The 21,782-nt window shown below is 42.6% G+C and overlaps 1 protein-coding gene across 2 annotated transcripts in view; it reads left to right on the forward strand.

Annotated features, from left to right (window-relative positions):
* BRCC3 (BRCA1/BRCA2-containing complex subunit 3) overlaps positions 1-21,782 on the forward strand; it is a 34,332-nt gene that overhangs the window by 1,556 nt on the left and 10,994 nt on the right. For both annotated transcript variants that reach the window (XM_072627032.1, XM_072627031.1), the window contains exons 2-5: positions 267-386; positions 11,351-11,438; positions 13,886-13,974; positions 17,611-17,666. In XM_072627032.1, coding sequence (XP_072483133.1) covers positions 267-386; positions 11,351-11,438; positions 13,886-13,974; positions 17,611-17,666 — 353 coding nt within the window. The remainder of the gene's footprint in view (positions 1-266; positions 387-11,350; positions 11,439-13,885; positions 13,975-17,610; positions 17,667-21,782) is intronic.

The raw sequence follows: 21,782 nt of genomic DNA on the forward strand, positions 1-21,782 counted from the left end.
CCCTTGGGATTCTCTTTTCATGGGTTTTTTTCTCAACTCGGTGACCCTGTTAGACTGTGGCATTTCATTCTTGTCGGATATAAATCATGGAATTCCAAGCTCACTTAATTAACCCTGCTACCTCATTCTCAAAGCACACATCATCCTGCCTAGTGGATAGGTTGAGTATCTGAATGGGCTCCGTATTTTTTTCTCCTGCTGGTATAAATTGTAATTTTATCAGTGGAAGCAATGGAGCTCACGCCTGCCTTTGGGCTTCTCTCTAGGTTGACACCACCAAGGTGGTCCACATCCACTCTGTCATCGTTCTGAGACGTTCAGATAAGAGGAAGGATCGAGTGGAGATTTCTCCCGAGCAGCTTTCTGCTGCATCTGTGGAAGCAGAAATATCCTTTGGGGGCAGCTGTATATGGCCAAGGGGGCTCAGAGTGGCTAACATCAGGAAAGGGGAATCTTCTTTTTCAGAGTTCACAGACCCCAGGGTCCAATCTTATAATAAGGAACCTCAGCTGACCAGGTACCCTCTTTGGATGCTATTTGAGGATATTGAACATGAGAAGAGCTAAGAGCATGCCATAGTATTGCATGAGAACAAGTGACCATGGGGGCTCTTAGGGAAGCCCCCTGAGTGAGTCTGTGGTGATTGCTACTGAGAACCACCTGGGCAGCTTCCTCAAGTGACCCTTACCACTGTTGTCAGCTGAAATCCCCTAAGTTGTACTTGGGGTTCTGAAGAATTCATGACAAGCAAGTAGCTGCCTTGGTTATCAGTTGTTTTACTGCCCCAGAGAAAGGGGATAGGGGTAAGGACGGAATTGAGGAAAGAGAGTGGAAAAGAATGATTAAAAGTTTGTCAATTAGAGATAGAAATGACTGGTATGCTACAAGTGAAATTATTTTTATGGCAAAATGACAATTTTAAAAACATGTATTTGAAGTGAATTTACTCCAAAACACAAGAATAGATTACACACACACACATGCATGCACATATGTGTGTATGTATCTATATATACATGCACACACACATATATCCATATACACATGCTGCATATACATAAATATATCTGAGAATTCTCTCTCTGCTCAGATTGTCCAACCTAAAGTACTCTTTGATTCTCTCCTTTGAATTTTAAGAAAAAGAGAAAAATTCTATTCATATAAGAGTAAAACAGGTAGGATCAGAACAGTTTGGTCTCTGACATGTTCTTGGACAGATCACTTGGGCTACTTCCAGAACCCCAGACTAGAAGTCACCAAGCTGCCTGTGTTGGGAGAGGACCTCATAGAGAACTCCCAAGCCAAAGAAGTGGAAGAGGGAGATGGGTTGTTGTTTGGTCTTAATGACCTCAGTGGTGTCATGGAACTTTACAGTTGGGTGGACCTTTAAATGCATTCTGAACTCCCTTCTACAACATACCTGTCAGATTTAGCCTCTACTGAGAAAGTTTGAGAAGAGAGTGAGAGAAAGTGGAGGCATCTAATTATAGGTAGCATTAAGGAGAAGTTGAGCCACGAAAGAGAGCAAAAAAGATCAGGGATGAGAGTGGGGATAGATGGATCAAGTAAGGGGTTTTTGAAGGTCGGGGAGGCATGGGCACTTTTGTAGGCAGTAGGGAAGCAGCCAGGAAACTGGGAGAGATTGAAGACGAATGAGAGTGGGGGTGACAGAGAAAGGGGGCGATCTGTCAGAGGAAATAGAATGGAGATTGTTTGTGTTTGGTAAGGAGTGAGGCCATTTCATCCAGTGAGACAAGTGGAGGAGGAGAGAGGGGCAGAGGGTATCTAAGTAACCCAAGAGGAGGAAGATGGGAGGAGAGGGAGCTCATGGTGAATGGCCTCATTTTTTTTTTATGTGAAATATGAGGCAGGGTTCTCAGTTGAGGAGGGAGCACGGGAGCCACAGGAGGTGTGAGGAGGGATGAGAAGATTTCAAAGAGCTGCTGTGGAGAGGGGGAGTTGATAAGGCAGGTAGAGTAGGATTGCCTGGCAACGCTGAGGGCCCAGGTGAGGTTGTGGGAATTTTCTCCATCTTGGTTCAGCAGCCTGTGCGTAGGAGCAAATGGTGAGAATGATTCTAGGCTGAGGCTTGGCTGGGAGTAATTGGGCTTGAGGGACTTGAGAGGAGGCCAGGGTAGACTTGAATTTGTTTATGAAGGAGTCAGTATGGGTGGAAGAAGAGAGAGGAAGAAGAGAGAGTGGCTAATGAAGAAGTGATGGCCTGGGAAAGATTTGAGGGGTCAAGGGATGGGAGGTCCCAGGTCAGACAGTCAGGTTTGGCAAGGGAAGGCAGAAGGAAAGGAGAAAAGCTAGTAGATTGTGGTTGGATGAGGGGATTTCAGAATTTTTGAAAATGGAGGTAGTACATTTATGGGTGAGGCAAGATCAAGGGTAGGTCACCCCTTCCATAATTTGTCATTTTCTGTTTTTTTGTTAACTTTGCCAGTCTTATAGATATGAAGTAGATCCTCAGAGTTGCTTTAATTCGTATTTCTCCAGTTAATAGTGATTTGGATAATTTTTCTGTGGTTTTGAATAGCTTGGGTTTCTTCTCTTGCAAACTGAGTGTTCTTATCCTCTGTTCATTTCTTAATTTATTAATGAGAGGCTTTTATTCAGTTCCATATATATATATATATATACACATACATATATGTATGTATGTATGTATCCATAGCTTGAAGACAAGACCTGGATCAAAGAAATTTGCTGCAAAGATTTTTTTCCCTGTTAAATGTTTCCATTCTAATCATAGCTGCCTTCAATTTCTTTGTGCCAAAACTTAATTTTAATGAATTGAAATCATCCATTTGTCTTTTGTAGTTGTAGCTCTCCTTTTTTGGTCTTGAAGTATTCCCTGATCCTTCCACCTGAAAGGTGATTTTTTTTCCCCCATGGTTCCTGGTAATAACTTTTCTATCCAGGTCACGGAACTCTTTGAAGCTTCTCTTAGCATATGGTATGAGGTATTGATCTGGGACTTTTTTCTGTTAGACTGCTGTCCATTTTTCTCAGCAGTTTGTGTGGAAAGGGGAATCCTTGCCTGAGTAGCCAACACTGGGCTACCAGCTTTTTTTTTGTTTCTCTTGTTATCTACCTAATCTGTTCTCTACTGATATACCTCGGATTCATTTTTTTTAAAAACTATTGTTAAATTGTTTTAATGATTACTGCTTTGTAACAATCTGAGATCTGCTACTGCTAAGGTCCTTTCCCACTTTTTTTTTTTGGTAAGGGCTTCTCTTGGAATTTTTTACCCTTTGTCCCTTCAAATGAATTTCATTTTTATTTTTTTTCAACTACCAAAGTAATCCTTTGATTTGCATGACACTGAATGAGTTAATTTAGGTACTGATATCATTATTATGTTAGTTTGACCTGTTATTTAGTTGTTTCAGTTGTGACTGACTCTTCCTTGACCCCATTTGGGGGTTTTTAGGCCAAGATACTGGTGTGGTTCACCATTCCCTTCTCCAGCACATTTTGCAAATGAGGAAATTGAGGCACAGGGCTAAGTGACTTGACGAGGGTGACACAGCTAGTAGGAAGTGTCTGAAGTAAAATTTGAACTCAAGTCTTCCTGACACCAGGCCTGGCACTCCCTCCACTTTCCCACCTAGCTGCCCTGTCTTGACCTATCCATGAGCTATGAAAATTTTCCAATATTTAAGTCTGTTATTATTTCTGTAAACATACGCCTATAATTCCTGGGTGTTGATAGGTAGATTCCCAGGTACTTTATGTGTTCTTAATTATTTTAAATAAATTATTTTAAATAAAATTTCTCTTTCTATCTCTTCTGGCTGGATATTTTTAGTAACATGCTGATGATTTATGTAGATTTATTTTACAGCCTTCACATTTGCTACATTTATCATCTTGATTAAGTTTTAGTTGACTCTGTAGGATTCTCCAAGTATATTATCACCAGAAGTGATCATTTAGTTTTTTTATTTGTGTCTGCTTATTCTATCAATTCCACATTCTGTTCTTATTGTTAAGGCTAACATTTCTAGCTCAGTAGCATATAAAAGTCCTGGCAATAGACATCTTTACTTTGCCCTTGATCTTATTGGAAAGGCCTCTAGTTTATCCTCATTGCATAGGATGGTGAATCTTGTTTTTTGGGTATGTATTATTTACCATGGAAAGGACCATATATTTTCATATGTGTGTGTGTGTGTGTGTGTGTGTGTGTGTGTGTGTGTGTGTGTGTGTGTGTGTGTGTGTGTAACAGAAATAGGTGTTGTATTTTGTTTGGGGAGATCTGAGTTTGAATCCTACTTTAGACAATCCCTAACTCTGTAACCCTGGACCAGTTAGTCACTTGATTCTTCTGTGCCTCACTTTCCTCATCTGTAAAATGGGGTTAGTACCTACCTCCCAGGGTTGTCATGAGGATAAAGCAAGATAATCTTTGTAAAGTGCTTTGTGAAACATGTGTGTGTGTATATAAATGTTATAAAATACTAGTTATTTTATTATTATTAATGTTATCTATTATGTTTATAGATTTCCTAATATTTAACCAACCCCACTTTCCTGGTAGTCAGCCTGATTATAGTTTATGATTTTTTGGATATTTTGCTGTAATCTCTTCACTAATATGTTAGACATTCATGTTTTAGAATTTTGAGTGCCACATTAACTGCCTCCCTTTTCCCTCCCATTGAGAAGGCAGCAATATTTTGCTAATATTTTATCTAAAACATTTGCATCTTTGTCCATTTGGGATATTGGTCCATCATCAGTTTATGCTACTATTTGCCTACTTCTCTGTTTTGATCACATTCATGACATTTGTGTATCCCAGTTTGTTGAACTACTACCTGATGCATTGATCCACTTGCTTTCCAGTTCTTTGATACCACAGAAATTGCTGCTATAAATATTTGGGTGTATGTGGGGACATGCTTTTTGTCAGTGACCTCTTTGGGGTGTAAGCTTAGTCATGGACTTTCTGAATCAAAAGGTATGGACATTTTAGTCCCTTTATTTGTGTCATTCCAAACTGCTTTCCATCAATAAACATTTATTAATCAGCTTCCCCATGCCACAAATACCAGGACCAAGATAACCCAATTCCTGCCCTTGAGGAGCTTATATTCCTTTGGGGAGAGAAAAGAACATTTACACATACAGTGAAACTCAAGGTGATTTGGGGCAGGTAGGGAACCAGGAGCAGTTGACAGGTTTAGGAAGAGCCTTATATAGGAGTTAACACTTGAGTTGAGCTTTGAAGGAAATCCAGATTGTAACCAAGTGCATGGCAGGCATGGGTAACAGCCTATGCAAAGGGATGTAAAAAGGAGATAATATCTTTAAATTATTTATTTATTTTTATAAGCTTTTTTGGTATTATGAGGTTTTATATTATTTATTAATATGATAATTTGTTAATATAAAATTTATATTTATAGTATAGCTATATTATAGCTATAAATTACTATATCATTTCATTATAAGCTTTCATTTCTTTTTAAGTGACCAATATCCACCTTCTCTTCTCCTCCTTTCCCCCACCAGGATTTCCCAGCTCATAAGAACATAAGAGAATATAAGAAAAACCACACCCACCATACATATGTCTAGCCAATCAAAACAAAATTCTGCGTTGGCCAGTCCAAAAATCTGTCTCCATCTGCACTCTCTCAGGAAGTGCGGGGCGTGTTTCATTTGTCCTCTGAATCTTGCTTGGTCTTTACAAGTTCAGCACAACAGTAGTCTATCATATTTTTGGCTATAATTCGTTCCTCTATTCCCCAATTTATGGGCACCCCCTCAGATTCCTATTCTTTGTCACCTCAAAAAGAACTACAAAATATATCCTTAGGGTTTATTTTGTTTCTGACTTAGCACCTGTTTAGAGTACCCTGAATCTTTCCTCCCTCTAAATCATTCTCTTCTCCTCTTTCCCTCCTATTTCGCAATGGAGTAAAATTTATTTCTGTACCTAACTCCGTGTGTGTATGTGTGTGTGTGTGTGTATGTGTATGTGTGTGTATGTGTGTATTCCCTCTTTTGATGAGTTTGAATGAGGTTCAAGTGTCAGCTACTTCCCCCAACCCCTACCTCCTTATTTGTACAGATGTCTGCTTGTATAATCTTATCATATAAAAAGAATCATCCCTAACCTCCCTTTCCTACCCCCCCCCCCCAAAAAATGTATTCTTCTTTCCTCCCCATTCTTAAGATCATCAAGCCATAACAGAAGCACACCTGGGCCTTGTCTCATGGAACTCCCTCTACGGCCCCTGATAAGAGGATTCTAGGGAATCTCAAATGAATCATTTCCTCATATTTGAATATAAGCAGTTTCTCCTTGTTTAGCCCTTTTATCATTCATATTTATTTTTATATGCTGCTCCCAGAGTGGTGTGTTTGTGTTTCAAGGGTTTTCCTCAGCTCTGGGCTTTTCATCAGGAGTGCTGTTTCATTAAAACTCCACCCTCCACTCCCCTTCCCCATAGTATTAGACTCAGCTTTGCTGGTTGTAGTATTCTTGGCTGCAGGCCCATAATTCTTTGCTTTCTGGAATATCACATTCCAGGTTCTCTGCTCCTCTAGAGTGGTGACTGCTAAATCCTGGCTGCTCCTAACTGTGGACATAAACTTATTCTTTCTGGCTATTTGCAGCATTTTTTTTTCTTTGACCTGGAAACTCTGACTTTTGGCTATGATGTTCTTGCAAGTTTTCTTTTGGAATTTCTTTCAGGAGGTGACTGATGAATTCTCTTTTCATTTCTCCCTCTGGTTCTAAGAGATCTAAACACTTGTTTTCTTGACCTGTGATGCCCAGTCTCTTTTTGTGTTCATGATGTTCATTTAGTCTAACCTTACATTTTTTTCTCCACAATCTCTTTTCCAGGTCAGCTGTTTTTGCTATGAACAAAAACTTTACACTTTATTCTCTTTTTTCAGGTTTTTGCTTTTGTTTGAATTTTTCTTGTTGCCTTCTAGGGTTATTGTTGCCTGGGTAGGTTTTCTATACCTCTGGGTCAAGCTCTTAATCCTATTTCCATAGATCTCATTTCTTTTCCCATTTTTTCCTCTAGCACTGACATTCCATTTATGAAAACATTTTTCAAAACTTTATTCTTTTAAACTCTTCTTTCATCTCTTTCAGGAAGAGGTGAGTTTTGTGCCCCTTTGCTTGTAGATGTTTTGGAGCCCTTCTCTCTTGGGTCTCTATCTTGAGCTTTCCTGCTGCTATAATAACCCATTAAGATGAGATTCTTTTTTGTTTTCTATTTCTGCCACCTATTTCCTGACTTCTGACTTGATGTTAGGGCCAGGCCGTTTTGGAGGGAAGATCTAGGCTGCTCTTTGGGGTGTATTATTGAGTGTTGTTTTTTTCTGCGATCTCAGGACCAGCTTGGGCTGAGGACCTGAGAGCTTTCAGTGCTCCCAAAGAGGTCTAATCCAGGGCAAAGTCTGAGTTCTGCAAGTTCCTGACCTAGTTCTGAACAAGGAGAGATTTGCTGCTGGGCTTGTTCACGGCCAGCCAACTAGCTAGAAAGCTCTATTGGGTCAGAGCAATGGAATTGTAGGTTCTTCTTCAGTTTGGGATTCTCACTGTGGTTATTTGTCTGCAGGCTGGGTGCTGGAAGTGAGATTCTGGGGCCTGAGCTACACCACTGCTGCTTCTGCCTCCTGGATTTCCTCCTTTCTCCATGCACTGCCTATGGCCTCCCTTTCCAGGAACATTATTCCTTTACAGAGATTCCCTTCTCCTCCCATCCCAGATGTGTGACTCACACATGGGCAATGGGGGCCAATGCTGCCGTTTTGCACCTGTCTCCACTTCAGTGCCCTGGTATAGGTCTGAACTTTCCTCTCTCCCTAGGTGTTGGAGTTCTTCTCTCCTGGTATACTCCTGGCCCAACCCCAAGACTAGTGTCTAAAGCCCTCTCTGCCTCTCTCCCTCTGCTGAGCTGGGTTAGATGAAGGACTCGCCATAACTGTTTTTACATTTTGCCACGATCAGGATTTGGTCTGATGGATGTTTTGGATCTATTTGGAGGAGTATGTGGAAGGGATCTCACCCCTCTGCTTCCTCCCAGTCTGTCTTCTTGGCTCTGCATTCTCCAAGTAATAGCATTTGTAAGGAATGACAATTAGGACAGTTAGCTGGACCATAGAGTGCGTGAAGGCGAGTAACATGTAATAAATTTAGAAAGACAGATTGGAGGTGGGTTAGGAAGGGCTTTAAATGCCAAACCACCTAGATTCTGTATGTGACATTGGAGCTCTCTAAGCAGGGGAGAGTGACATGGGCAGGCCTGTGCTTTGGGAATATCACTTTAGCAGCTGTGAGGAAGAACACAGATTGGAGGAAGGGGCATACTGGAGCCCAATTATGAAGCTGTTAGAGTAGTCTGGGCAAGAGGTCTTGGGGGCCTGAACCTAGATCGTGGTCAAGTGTGAACAGAGCCAAGGGGATAGGTATGTGAAGTGTGAATGTGGCAGCAGGCTAGAATCTGAGAGAGAAGGAAGGGTTGTGGATGATGTTGAGTGTCTAGAATAATGATGAGAACTGATAGAAAGGAAGAACTGGAAAGAGGGATGCTTTGGAGGGGGAAAGAGAATGAATTCTGTTGGAGAGACGGTGAGTTTGAGATGTGTTCAAAATATCCAACAGACAATTGGTGTTGTGGGTACTCTAGCACCATAAAGTTTGCATATATTGATCTGGGAGTCATCTATCTAGAGATAATAATTGAATCCAGAAGAATTGATGAGTTCGCTAAGAGAGAATATAGATAAAGAGGAGTGGAGGACCCAGGACAGAGCCCAACACATGGGAGACAGACTGATTAGGTGTAGAGCCCATCATTGGTGCCTTAGGAGTGAATGTGGGCTGTCAGGTGGAACCTCAGAGTTGCCTTAATTTTCATTTCTCTAACTGCTAGTGATTGTGAACATTTTTTTTCCAGATGGTCATTGATAACTTGTATTTTTCCCGTTGAAAACTGCCACTGTTCTAAGTTTCTGACTGCTTAGCTGGGGGTCTTTGGATTTGGAACCCTTGAGTTTGAGTCCTGTCTTTGCGGTGCATCATCTGGGTAACACTAGGCAAGCTGCTCTACCTTGGAGCCTTCGTTTCTTCATTTGAAAAATGGTGCTTTTGGTTTGGGTACCATCTGTCTTCAAGGCCCAGATGAGATATTAAACTCCGATAGAGACGTAAGGACATCAGCTATGGGAACTGAGCAGGCTCCATGATTGGAAGGGTCCCTTGAGGTCATCTAGGCTGATTCCCCCATTTCACAGCTGTGTCCCCCTGCTGGTAACATGGGACAAATTTGGGGATCAGATAGCCTCTCTTTTCTTTCCATTTGCACCACAGCCAAATAAGTGTGTCCTGTGTACCAAGCAGCCTGGTAGACACACATGGGAGCTGTGGCTTTGGACTCAGGCTCTGGCCTCGATCCTAGCTCACTTTCTTATACTTAGATCATTTTGGGTATGGGAATTTTGAGGCCTTGGTTTCCTCATATGTACAAGGAGCAGTTTAGACTAGAGAACCTCTGAGGTACATCCTGGCTCAGAAGCTGAGTTTTTGGTCACACATTAACCTAGTGGGGCCAGTTGAGAAGCTGGAGAAGAAAAAAAGGACTGGTCTTTGAATATAGAGCAATGAGTTTTGTTTTTAGGATGGTGAATTTTTTATTTTGATCTTGAGAATGTAATTGATTTTCTTTCTAAACTCATTCATTGTCATTTTTTTTTTCAAAGCTCACTAGGGGCACAGAGGAAGAGGTCTACAAGAGTCTTCTCTAGACCAAAATTCTAACCTGCCATCCTCTTTGAGATATGCTCAGATCCTAGCACTCAATCCCTCCTCTCTTCCAGAGACTTTGTGTGACCTAATGTGCCCAGTGCACACTATGGGATGCCTGGCTTGCCAGATTTTCCCAGGGTAGCCTCACTTTATGTCACCAGAGTCATACCTACTCTGTTCTAGCATGCCTCTTCCCCTGGCACCAACTGCTAAGTCCAGTCTACTTCTTCAGTGCTGCCTCTGTTCAGTACACTCCTCGTTTTTCTTTACACGTGGCAGGCAGGCAGCTACTTTTTGAGGAACCTGGTGTCTTGGAAGCAGATGAAGAGGCAGATTAGAAAGCTGGGCCCTTCCCCTTTGTTTCTCAACCCTCCTCCGTTCTAAGACAAGAATTTAGTTCTTGGCACATGTGTTCCTGAACAGCCTTAGGATACCAAAATATTTGGGGTAGCAAAAAGCTGAAAACAGATTCGGCTCCCATCATTGCAGAATGGTGGAACAGATTGTCCAAGAAACTTGGGGAAACTTGTGTAAGTGAATGGAAGCAGGGAAATAATATATCCAATGTCTCCCACAATGCACCTGAAAAAAACGAGACTTCAGTGGAAAGCTATGTCATCCTGTTGACCCATGTTGGCCTTGAGGAGAGATGAGGAAATGCGCTGCCTTCCTTTCCTTGGAGAAGTGGTTGTCCTCATTTCAAAGAAAACTATGGCATTAGAGAAGTGATGACACTTGAGTTTGTTTTGTGTGAGTGAGGGAGGGCTGTGCAAGGTGTAAAGAGAAGTGGGGCTGGGGGGGAGGGGGTAGGGAACTGATCTTCTGGAAAACACTCCTGATTTGGCAGTATCCTTTCTAAGTTGTTGCTGGATTGAACTTAGTTAATTGGACTCAGTTATGTGCCAATTCAGTTCATTGATTCCCTTGTGCTTGAAATAGTGGCATGTGACTTGCCCACATTCTCATGCCACCTGTTAGCTGTGCTACAGAAGTCAGTGCTCAATTCAGATCCTGAGTATGGCAAGTGACAGTGTTGGCAGATATGTAGAGGAGGAAGGTTAGTAGTCCCATCTTCCTACTAGCTTCATATTTCCACAGGACTTTCAGCTTTTCAAAGCACCTTACAGACATTCTCCTCTGAACTTCCTGATAACTCTGTGAGGGAAGTCCTACAGGTATTAGCCTCCTTTTACAAAGAAGAAAACTTGAGATTCAGCTGGTAAATGTCTGAGATCTGGCTCTAACCTTCCAGACTCCACCTTCAGAGTGCCCACTGTATGCTCTGAGTCTGTTAAGAAGCTGAGGCTGACCGAAGAAGTCCAGAAAGGTAAATTCCTGTGAACTGGAACCCTGCGCCAAAGAATGAAAGTTGGGTATGAGTGTGAAACTCCCTTGGGCAGCAGTGATGCCAGGAAAGGTTTTTAGAACTGAGCCTCAGGCTGATCGAATAACTGCTACTCACCACACTGACCTGAAAGCAGGTTAGAACCTGTTGAAGCTTCAAGTTACCATTTACATAATCACACACATTTCTGCTTCTTTTTAAAAAGTCCTTAACAATCCCACAGATTGGCTGAGCTGACTGGTCGCCCCATGCGAGTTGTAGGCTGGTATCATTCTCATCCCCATATAACTGTATGGCCATCACATGTTGGTAAGTAGTGCTTAGCCCAGGGCTTGACACATAGTAGATGCTTAATCAGTGTTGATTGACTGATAAATTGAAAGAGAGAGAGAGAGAGAGACAGAGAGAGACAGAGAGACAGAGAGAGAGAGAGAGCACACACTCGTGTGTGATAGGGCCCCTTGAACCCCAAGCTAGCCAGCCCAAGAGGCAGCTCTGCAGGGGGCATCTGAACTTTGCTTTTCTACTTGCAACACAAAACACCTGAAAATGATACCAAGTTGTTATTTTTGCCTAGATCTGGGATTTCATCAGCCAAAGTTACACCCAGTATGGAAAGATTTCTCTTCCACTGAGCTGGAGCCAGGATGTGTCTGTCAAAAGCAGGAGACCAGCTCTCTATCAGAAGGCCCCTAGAGACCATCAGGTCCATGGAGGCCTAACCGATTACATGGTAGTGTCAGATTTGAAGCCAGGACTTCTGACACCAGAGCCAGTGGTGTGGAGGTGCTACCCCATGCTACTTTTCACTTAAGGTGAAATTCTGGGCAGTAGACTCTGAGAAAAAAGGGAAGTCACTTCTTGATTGAGAGATGATAGACAGAGGTACTGGATGAGAAGTGTTTCCAGACGTGGCTGTGCTAGACTTAGTGGGTTGTCACAGACAGAGAAACCAGAGTCATTGAAGCCTTCCTAAAAGCCACCAAAGAGAGCTAAGGGGGAGTTGAGACGGTGGCCTAGGCTAAAACTCCATATGACAAAAAAAGGTTTGACTTGTAAGCCTCAAGGAGTAGAAAAAATTGAATTCTGAGCCTCTGCCTTGTCATCTGTGAGAAGTGGTGTGGGGGGAGGCAGACTAGCTGTTCTGAAGGTCTACTTCCAGGGCTCCCATTCTCTGATGTAATTATCTGTGAATGGTGAGGAGTCATACAATGGTGAAATAAGGAAAGTGAATCTGTTGTATGTCAGATTATAACAACTGGCATCTCTAGCATTTTCAGGCTTGCCAGGGACTTAACATAGTTTTTCTTACTTGATCCTGACAATAACTCAGGGAGGTAGGTCTGGTTGTTATCCCGATTTTATAGATGAGGAAACAAGTTGAGAGGAGTTCCAGTAACTACAGAGCTAGGATTCTCACACAGAGAACCCAAGGCCTTCAGAAGACTTCGAGGCCAGAATTCTTTTCACCATGCCACTCCGTCTCTCAAAGCTAAAGCTCACCTAAGTGCTGTGGTCCCTGAGCACGCAACCAGTGCCACATTCTCTAGCAGCTTCCTTTGTTTCCTTGGTCAATCACAACTATTCAGTCATTATTTTTTTCAGTTGTGTCTGATTTTTTGTGGCTCCATTTGGGGTGTTTTTTGGCCCATTTATTTCTCCAGGTCATTTTACAGATGAGGAAATTGAAGCAGACAGAATCAGTGACTTGCCTAGTCACACGTCTTGTAAGTGTCTGAGGCTGGATTTGAACTTAGGTCTTCCCGATTCCAGGCCTGGCACTCTGACCACTTTTCCACTTAGCTGCCTAAATCCAATTTACTTGCATGTCACAGCATTACCTCCCTGATATCTTGGTCTTCTTGAAGAACAAAGGACAGACAACTTGATTTTATATGGAAAAGTATCTATAACACTTTATTGTGTACCTTTCTAATGGATAAGTGATAGCATATGTTACAGTAACTGTGAAGTTAACGCTGTGAAATCCCATGTGTTTTGTCATAGCCCTCAACTAGACTCTTAAGTTTCATGAGATCAGGGAGCTACCTATTTCTCCTTTAATACCTACCATGGTATTCTGCAAACAGTAGATGTTTAACAAATACTTATTAATTTGGCAACTCTTTTTTTAAACTAAAAATCTGACTACCTTTAAGTGGCAGTTTCTGAATTATTTTGGGTTTCCATTCATTTCTTTTGAAGTATTGATTTATATTTTATGTGTTTTTCCTTCGTTGCCGAAGAAGACCATGCCATCAGAGAAATGATGACATGACTTGCACTTGACTTTGTTTTGAGTGAGGGAGGGCTGTGCAGGTCACCAGCCTCACTTCTCCTCCAGAGCCATCTGAATTCAGTGACCAGATATTCATCAGGATGACTGGAGATGACCCAAGGATGAGGCAATTGGGGTTAAGTGACCTGCCCAAGGTCACACAGCTAGTGAGTGTCAAGTGTCTGAGGTGAGATTTGAACTTAGGTCCTCCTGACTCCTGCAATGGTGCTCTATCCCCTGCACCACTTAGCTGCCCGATTTATATTTAGGTTACTTGAAAGGACAGAGTATAAAATCTCATTATTGCATTTTGGCAGTTTTTTAAGAAATCCAAATGAAGTAGGTCTCCATGAGAGCCTTCAGTTGAGCATCTGCTGTAGCCTGAAAGTATTATATCACATCACTGAGCCGTTTCAAGAACTTTCTGAGAGATTGTGGATGGACAATTATATTTCATTTGTGTCTCTGGTATTTGTAGATATTCGCACCCAAGCCATGTACCAGATGATGGATGAGAGCTTTGTGGGACTTATTTTCTCCTGTTTTGTTGAAGACAAGAACACTAAGGTATGTGGTATATGGAGACAGAGAAAAAATTCCTAGCATTGTGGTTTGGAAATAAAAAGTTGCTATTGTAGTGAGATTTCTTATTAAGCTTATAAGAGATTCAAATCTCTCCAGCTCTCATCCATTTGAGCCTGGGCTGGTCTTGGTGAAGAGAAGTAGGTTTCTGCCTCAGGCTTTTTTCACTGAGCTAGTATTACTGGGATGGGATCCTCTAGGCTGCTGAGATAGCTTCAGATGATTGTAAGGGCTTCTTGAGTAGCTGGGATTGAAGTTGAGACTAGACTGCACCTCTCTGGGTAGGAGTTTTCCAAGTGACCATGCATTTGGGACTCCATTCTTGTCCTCCATATTCCAGTTTTACTTTGCCTTTTGGGGATGGATCTGATGTGATCCAGAATTGTGGTTTCTTTGGGGAATTCCTTGATGTGGCAACTTCTCCCACCAGTAAAGAGCGGCAGCTAACCTAGCATTTAGAGTCTTGGAGAGTTAACAGGAACACCGATAGGTTACTGACAAGCACTGATGAGTTAAATGGCTTGCCTGGGATCACCCAGCCAATATGTGTCTAAGTTGGGAGTTGAACGCAGGTCTTCTTGTCTCAGTGTCTCTCGTTATGGTGCTTATGCTATTTCTTTTCCTTTTAATTTTCTGAATTACATTTCTTTTCATTTAAATTTTCTTTGAAAAAATCTGCTTTTTCTCCTTTCTACCCATGTATTCCACTTGGAAGAAGAACAAAACCCCAGTTACAAACTTGGATAGTCAAGCAAAACCAGTTTCCATGTTGACTGTGTCCAACAAGGAACATATCTGATTCTGTGCTCGGTCTTCACTTCTCTGAAAGGACATGGACCACATGTTTCACCATGAGTCCTCCAGAATCCAGATTGGCCAAGATCAGTTTTCCGAAGTCTTTCAAAGTTGATTGCTCATACTGTGTAGATTGTTTTCCTGGTTTGGCTCATTTTATTTTGCATCAGTTCATACAGGTCTTAACTTTTTTTGAAACCATCTCCTTCACTATTTTCCCATGACACGATAGGATTCTGTTGTCTTCATATATTATAACTTGTTTAGCTTTTTCCCAATTCATGGATACCAGCACTTCCTCAGTTTTCTGTTCTTTGCCATCTCAGAAAGAGCTATGAATATTTTATAAGTCCTTATTTAGAATTTCTTTTGCTTAGGACTACTTCCTCATTTAATTTGTCCTTCCTCTAATTCCCCCTTCTCTCTTCTCCCCTTTTCCTCTTATTTTTTTGCTAAGTGAAACAGGATTTTTGTACCTAATGTGTGTGTACATTCTCCCCTTCTTTGACTGGTTCAGATGAATGAGGTTCAAATGTCAGCCACTCTCCCAACCCCTTCTTCCTTATTTGTGTAGACTTTTACTTGAATACCCTGATTATGTGAGATAATTTTCCCTGACCTCCTTCTCCCTTTCCTCCCCTAGTGTGTTGCTCTTCTCCTTTATGTCTATTCTCCTTTTAAGGTCAAGACCTTAGCAGAACCACTCCAAGGTTCTATTCAGTTTCCCTCTATAACCTTTAATGATGGTAGGGTTCAGAGGCATCATCTCCCCATATTAGAATGTAAATAATTTATCACGGTTTGATGCCTTATGATTATTTGTTCATTTTGGCCTGGTTTCTCTACTGCCTGTGCTTGATCTTTAAATTTTCTGCTACACAGCTCTGGTCTTTTCCTCAGGAATGCTTAGAAGTCCTCTATTTAATTAAGGATCCATTTTTTCCCCTGTTGCATTTGCTTCAGTTTATCTGGGTAAGTTATTCTTGGTCTCAAGCCCATACCCTTTGCCTTCTGGAACATCATTTTCCAAGCTCTTTCCTTCTTTATGGTGGTGGCTGCTAAACTGTGGGTGATCCTGATTGTTATTCTAGCATCTCAGGGACAGGCTGGGCACCTTAAAGCTTTTAGAGCTTCCAAGGTGATCGGATTCAAGGCAGAGTCTGATTGCTTACTCACTGGACTGAGCTCTGCCAATTCTTTGGGTTTAGATTTGAGTAGCACAGCTGTGGAGTTTCAGTTGAACTCAGGCACTGTCAGACAGATGGTTCAGATTGACAGGACTGCAATTTCTCTTTTGGTCTGAGTTTTCAGCCCTGGTTATTCTGCCACAGGCTTTAGATTAGGTTTAGAGTTAGAAATGAGACTCCGCTCTGCTCCTGGGGGCCAAGCCATATAACTGCTGCTTGCTTCTAAACTGACTTCTTGTTTAGTACAGAGCGTAGGGCCTGCAACCGTTCTTTACTCAGGAGCACCAACCTTGGCCAAAGGTCTACTCTTCAATCTACCCTGGCTCTGTGTAGTGAGGTTCAACACTGCCAGTTGCCATCATGCACAAATTTAAGTCCCTTCGTGCTGGCTTTAAGGACCCTCTTCCTGTTCAGGAATGTTCCTTGTGGCACACTGCTGGCCAGACCCTCTTCTTCCCTCCCCCCTCCCAGTATCTACAGACCTCCCTGTCTTCCTGGGCTGACCTGGGCCACAAAGTGCTTTACTTGGATATTTTTCTTGGATTTCACCATCAGGTTGGATTCTCATGTGTTTTCCTGGTTAGAGGAGGTTGGTTTTTATACTTTGGGGAGGTGGGCAGCTGGTCCTTGCTGTTCTCATTCCTGCTACTCTGCCATATTGGGTCTTCCATGCATGTAATTTTTTAAACTAGTCTTTCCCTCTGATGTACTTAGGCCTTGGGATTGTGACCTTTGTCCATAAAGTGGAATGCCTTTGCTTTTGTCATGGGCAGTGAGGTGAGGATAAGAGTGTCTTCAGGTCCCTGCTGTACTCATTACTGGTTGTCACACCATGGGTACGTTGCTCAAAGGGAAGGAGAAGGGAGGGAGGGATAGTCCAGATTTCTCCTCCCCTCCCCCACCAGGGTCATGAGCACACCGCTGTGGGAGTGCCATAAGGCTAGTTGCAATGTGACATGTCATCATTCTGCCTGAGGGACCAAGGATCCTAGATCTAGAACAGATAGGGCCCTCAGAGGCTGTCACATCTAACCTTGTCATTTTATAGAGGGGAAAACTGGGGCACAGGGTGGTTATATAGGCAGAAAACAGAGTAACCAGAATTTGAATCTAGGTTCTTTGACTCCAGATTCACTGATTTCCACTCTGTTGTACTGTGTCCCATGACAGTTTTAGTTCTGAACTTTTTCATTATTTTCTTGTTGCCTATTTTCCTTCTAACTCTCTTCACCCTCTCTTTCCATATGCTTTGTTTCTACTTGGATATATATTTCAGAAGGTGGTATGGAATGGTGGACAGAGACCCTGGCTCTGTGACTCACTACCCATGTGACCTTGTGTGTGTCACTCAACTTCCCTTTTCTGTAAAAATGAAAGGTTGGCCTTCATGGCCTCTGAGGGCCTTTCTTGGCTCTAGCTCTAGCTTTCTTTTTGTGACCCATCCCTGGGCCTCAGCGCCCTCTTCTGTAAAATGAAGGCCTTGGGCTGGCCATCCTTCTAGCTCTAGTCCCTGCCAACTCTGACTTTCTGAAGTTTTACTGACCTCTTCTGGATTCTCTGGGCTTTAGGTTAATTGACTCTTTGGTAGCATTTACCCTCCTTGTTTTGATACTACTTTTCTTCCTGTGGATTTCTCCAGACTGGCCGTATACTCTATACTTGCTTCCAGTCCGTTCAGGCCCAGAAGAGCTCAGAGTAAGTATCACAGCTGCATGTATGTATGTATGTACGTACGTGTGTGTGCACGTGAACATGCACATTTTTGGCCTGGTAGTTTCTATTCCAAATTTTCCTCAATTATTAAAGGATTTCCACACTGGTATAGTTCCACCTAAGCATCTCAAGGATTGCTTTAGACCACCTTCATCCATGATCATCCTTTTGAGGTATGAATTCATTAGCTTTTTCTGTAAATTGGAGGTAATGGGGAGCTTCGTTTCCCATAATCAGCCTGAGAATAGAACTTTGGATTTCTCATTCTTAACTCTTAGAGAGGCAGCCTGGTGGAATAGGTAAGGACCAGTTTTGGAGTCCTAGAGATCTGTGTCACACCAGGGACATATGGGCCATGTGACCCTGGCCTAGTCATGTAAACCTGATTTTATAGCCCCTTTTCTGAGAGGTATCAGGGGAGGGAATTCCTACACTGAAAGTTTCCTATTATATGAATGAGATCACAGGTCCAGACCCAAAACTTTCCCATAACCTCAGTCTTGCCCTTAATCACTTCAGCATTTCTGGATCCTGGCCTAACCAGGCTGTAAACTTCATTTTAGACTCCTAAGGACTAAAACTCCAATTTCACTCAGAGTCAACTTATTTATGAATGAACACTTGCTAGTGAGAGTACCCTACCCTACATGATTGTTGGGTGAACCAATCTGTCAGTGAGTGCCTGACATTCCAGAAGTGCCAGTTTCCACATCTTTAGAATAAGGGACAGAGCCTCCATGGACTTTGTCTTTTGGCAGTATTGCCATAAAGGCTGGGCTGTTTGCTAGCTCTGTCAGTTACAAAGTACTCAAGAATCTTAGAACCATAGACCTTAGAGTTGGATGGGGGGGGGGGGGAGAGGAGAGAGAGTGGGGGTTAGAGTGAGAGAGAAAGAGAGAGGGGAGAGAGAGTGAGAGCGAGACAGAGACAGAGAGAGAATCACCTTTTAGCATGCCTTGCCTTGTCTTCACTGTATAAACGAAGCAGCTTTGGAAGTACCAAGTTACTATGGTTTTAAAGCAGAAGGAAGACAGATGCTGTATTTCAAATTTTTAGATAGTTAGAATGTCAAATGATAAGTTTCTGAGTAATATTTGAGTTAGCAACATAAACTGCATGTGCAACCAGCCCTTTTTTCAGTTGCTCTTACTTGTAATGATTATTTTAACTTCCCCTCATCAATAGTCTAGTCAGCCTTAATGTGTGTGGCTTCCTTTCTCACTCTGTGCTGGTGGCCTTAGGACAGGAAGGAACAAGGAAAGCCTTCAGTGTGCTGGCTAGCTCCTCTCTGGAGAACTCTGGGAAAACCTCTACCAGAAGCCTTCACCTCAGGCTAAGAAGGCATGGGAGAGCTGACCTCTGGCAGCGGAAGAAGCATTTGACACCAGCGAAACCAGGGAGAGGTCCAGCTTTTGAAAGCATTTTCTCTTTTGAAAGCATTCATTCTCTCTGGTCCTGTCTTCAGTCCAACAGACATTAAGTGCCTACTGTGTGCTGAGCCTAGCGGGCCCACAGCCACCATGTAGTAGAAGTTGGCAATACTTTTAAGAACGGTCAATATGTCAGAGTTTCATGTGTTCTCTAATACCTGCATTGGGTTGAGTTTCTTTGGTGTATCAGAGCTCCAGATTGAATCCTGACCAATATGTGAAGTCAGTGGAAGGCCAGTCAGCAAGCTGTGGTGACCAGAAAGCCCTGGGCTCATCCTGCTTCTGCCACTAGAGGCTACACCTCACCATGCCTCAGGCAACTTGCATCCATGGAGGAAGTTAGTGAGGTTTCTGAGAAATTTGATGAAAACCATGCTTGAACTTGGAGAACACGTAAAGGTTAGATAATCCACAGTCTGCTTGGAATTTCTGTGAGGATTCAGTTGTCCAGCCTACAATAAAACAGACTGAGGCAGAGCTCTGAGCCAGCTGCATGTCATTAAAGGATCCATGGGCCCCTCTAATGAAGTGGGTCCTCAGATCTTCATGATCTGCGATGCCCCCTTCTTCTAGGACCTTGTTTTTATATAGGGTTTCCAAATATGCGAAAGTGGCATGATGAAATACAGAATCTCATTGGTTGGTAGGCCTTGCTCTTGAGGGCCAAAAAGGACATATCAGCAGGGGAGGTCACAGGTTGGATGAAGCATGGGCCATCTCCACTGACTAAGCAGTCACCAGATAAGATGGACAAGAGAGAATAGTCCAGAAATACCAAAATAAATTGGGGGGCTTTCCAAAGCATCAAGACAAGTAGTGAGCATTATATTAAAGTTTGAGGCCCACTATAAGAACCTGGGTATCCCTATATGATTTATGTAATATCTCAAACTGATTGGAATACAGTTAGAGTAAGGGTACCAATGAATTATTTCTCACTTTTGTAGCATATGAAGAGAATTGGATCCACACAAATAATGGGTGTACAAAATAGTATAAATAGAAAGTGCAAACACAGTGATAGGAAGTTTAGGGGGAGCCTTCCTAGAGGAGAGTGTACTCTTTGTTTTAGGAACAAGTCTGCCAAAACCTATTGTTTATTAATTTAGCATTATTCTAAATTCAGGTATTTTTAACCTATAGAGAGAAACATCTAAACTAGTGTATAGTCTGTTAACTCCCACCCCCACCCCATATACCCTCTGACATGTCTACCCCCAAATGATTTGAGGTAACATTTGTAGGAATCTCAGACAAGGAAATTGTCATTGCCCCTAGGTGGGTCATAGGGCATGAGGGAAAAGAGGATCTAAATAGGGCCACAAATAGGTGGCCATTTCGAAGAGGACAAGGGAAGGGTTCAAGGCTGGAGAAAATATTATTTCCAGGAGGTTTTGAATATGCCTCCACAGTGAGCAGGAAAGTTGAGCCTTGGAGAAAAGCCACCATGTAGTAGAAGTTGGCAATACTTTTAAGAACGGTCAATATGTCAGAGTTTCATGTGTTCTCTAATACCTGCATTGGGTTGAGTTTCTTTGCTGTATCAGAGCTCCAGATTGAATCCTGACCAATATGTGAAGTCAGTGGAAGGCCAGTCAGCAAGCTGCTCATTAAGCATCTGCTACATGCCAGTTACTGTGCTAAACTCAAGAGCTCATAATCTAAGGGGGCAGACAACATGCAAACACCTCTGTGTATAAAAGCTTTGGGCAGGAGAAATTAGAAGTACTCAAGGGGAGTGGGGGAAAGAGAAGGTACTAGCATTGAGGGGGCTTAGGAAAGGCTTCCTGTAAAAGGTATGGGGACTTTTAGCTGAGCCTTGAAGGAAGCCAGGAGGCAGAGATAAGGAGGGAGAGCATTCCCAGCATGCAGTATAGGCTGGAATTGGGCATGGAGTCTTTTATCTGAGGAAGAACAAGCAGAGAGGCCAGTAACAGGGTTGCAGAAGGATAGGGAGGGGCCAAGTTAAGAAAGGGTTTGAACTCCCACAGAATTTTGTATTTGATTCCTAGAGGTGTTAGGGAACTGCTAAGTTGTTTGTTTTTTGTTTTTTGAAAGAGATGGAGGGACTGTTCCATGGCCTGTGCTTTTAGGCAGATCACTTTGACACCAGAGTGGAGGTTGGACTGGAGTAAGACTGGAGACAGGGTGACCAACCAGAAGAAGGGTGTTTGGCAAGTGGGAAACTGGAAGGATGGTGGTGCTTTAAATCGTAATAGGAAGAGAGGAGGTGTGGGGCAGGTTGTGGCGGGGATAAAGAGTTTAGTTTTGTACATGATGAATATAATTAGAGATAGAGATGGAGGTCTTCATAGAGATTGGGGCAGGAGAAGAGAATCCTCAGCCTAGAGATGATCATTCAATCCATGGGAGCTGATGGGAGAGAAATAGGATAGAGGGAGCAGAGAAGAAGATGCCAAGGGACACCTCCCCACATTAGAGGGTGTGATTTAGCTGAGACCACCGAGGAGGAGAATCCAGAGATCCCTGAGAATGAGTTGGAGGAAAGGCTGTTGAATGTGGCCTTTAGTCTGGAGCTGAGTTTCTCTTCAGCCCTTTGTTTTCCTGGGTGTTCTTATTTAAGGTGTTCTTTAAATAGAGCTTTTTAACACTGGAGTGTGTATTGGGTCATTCAAATGGAAATGAGAAATGGGAGGCAATTCTGGCC

This window comes from Notamacropus eugenii, chromosome X (assembly GCF_028372415.1).
Source record: "Notamacropus eugenii isolate mMacEug1 chromosome X, mMacEug1.pri_v2, whole genome shotgun sequence".
NCBI lineage: Eukaryota > Metazoa > Chordata > Mammalia > Diprotodontia > Macropodidae > Notamacropus > Notamacropus eugenii.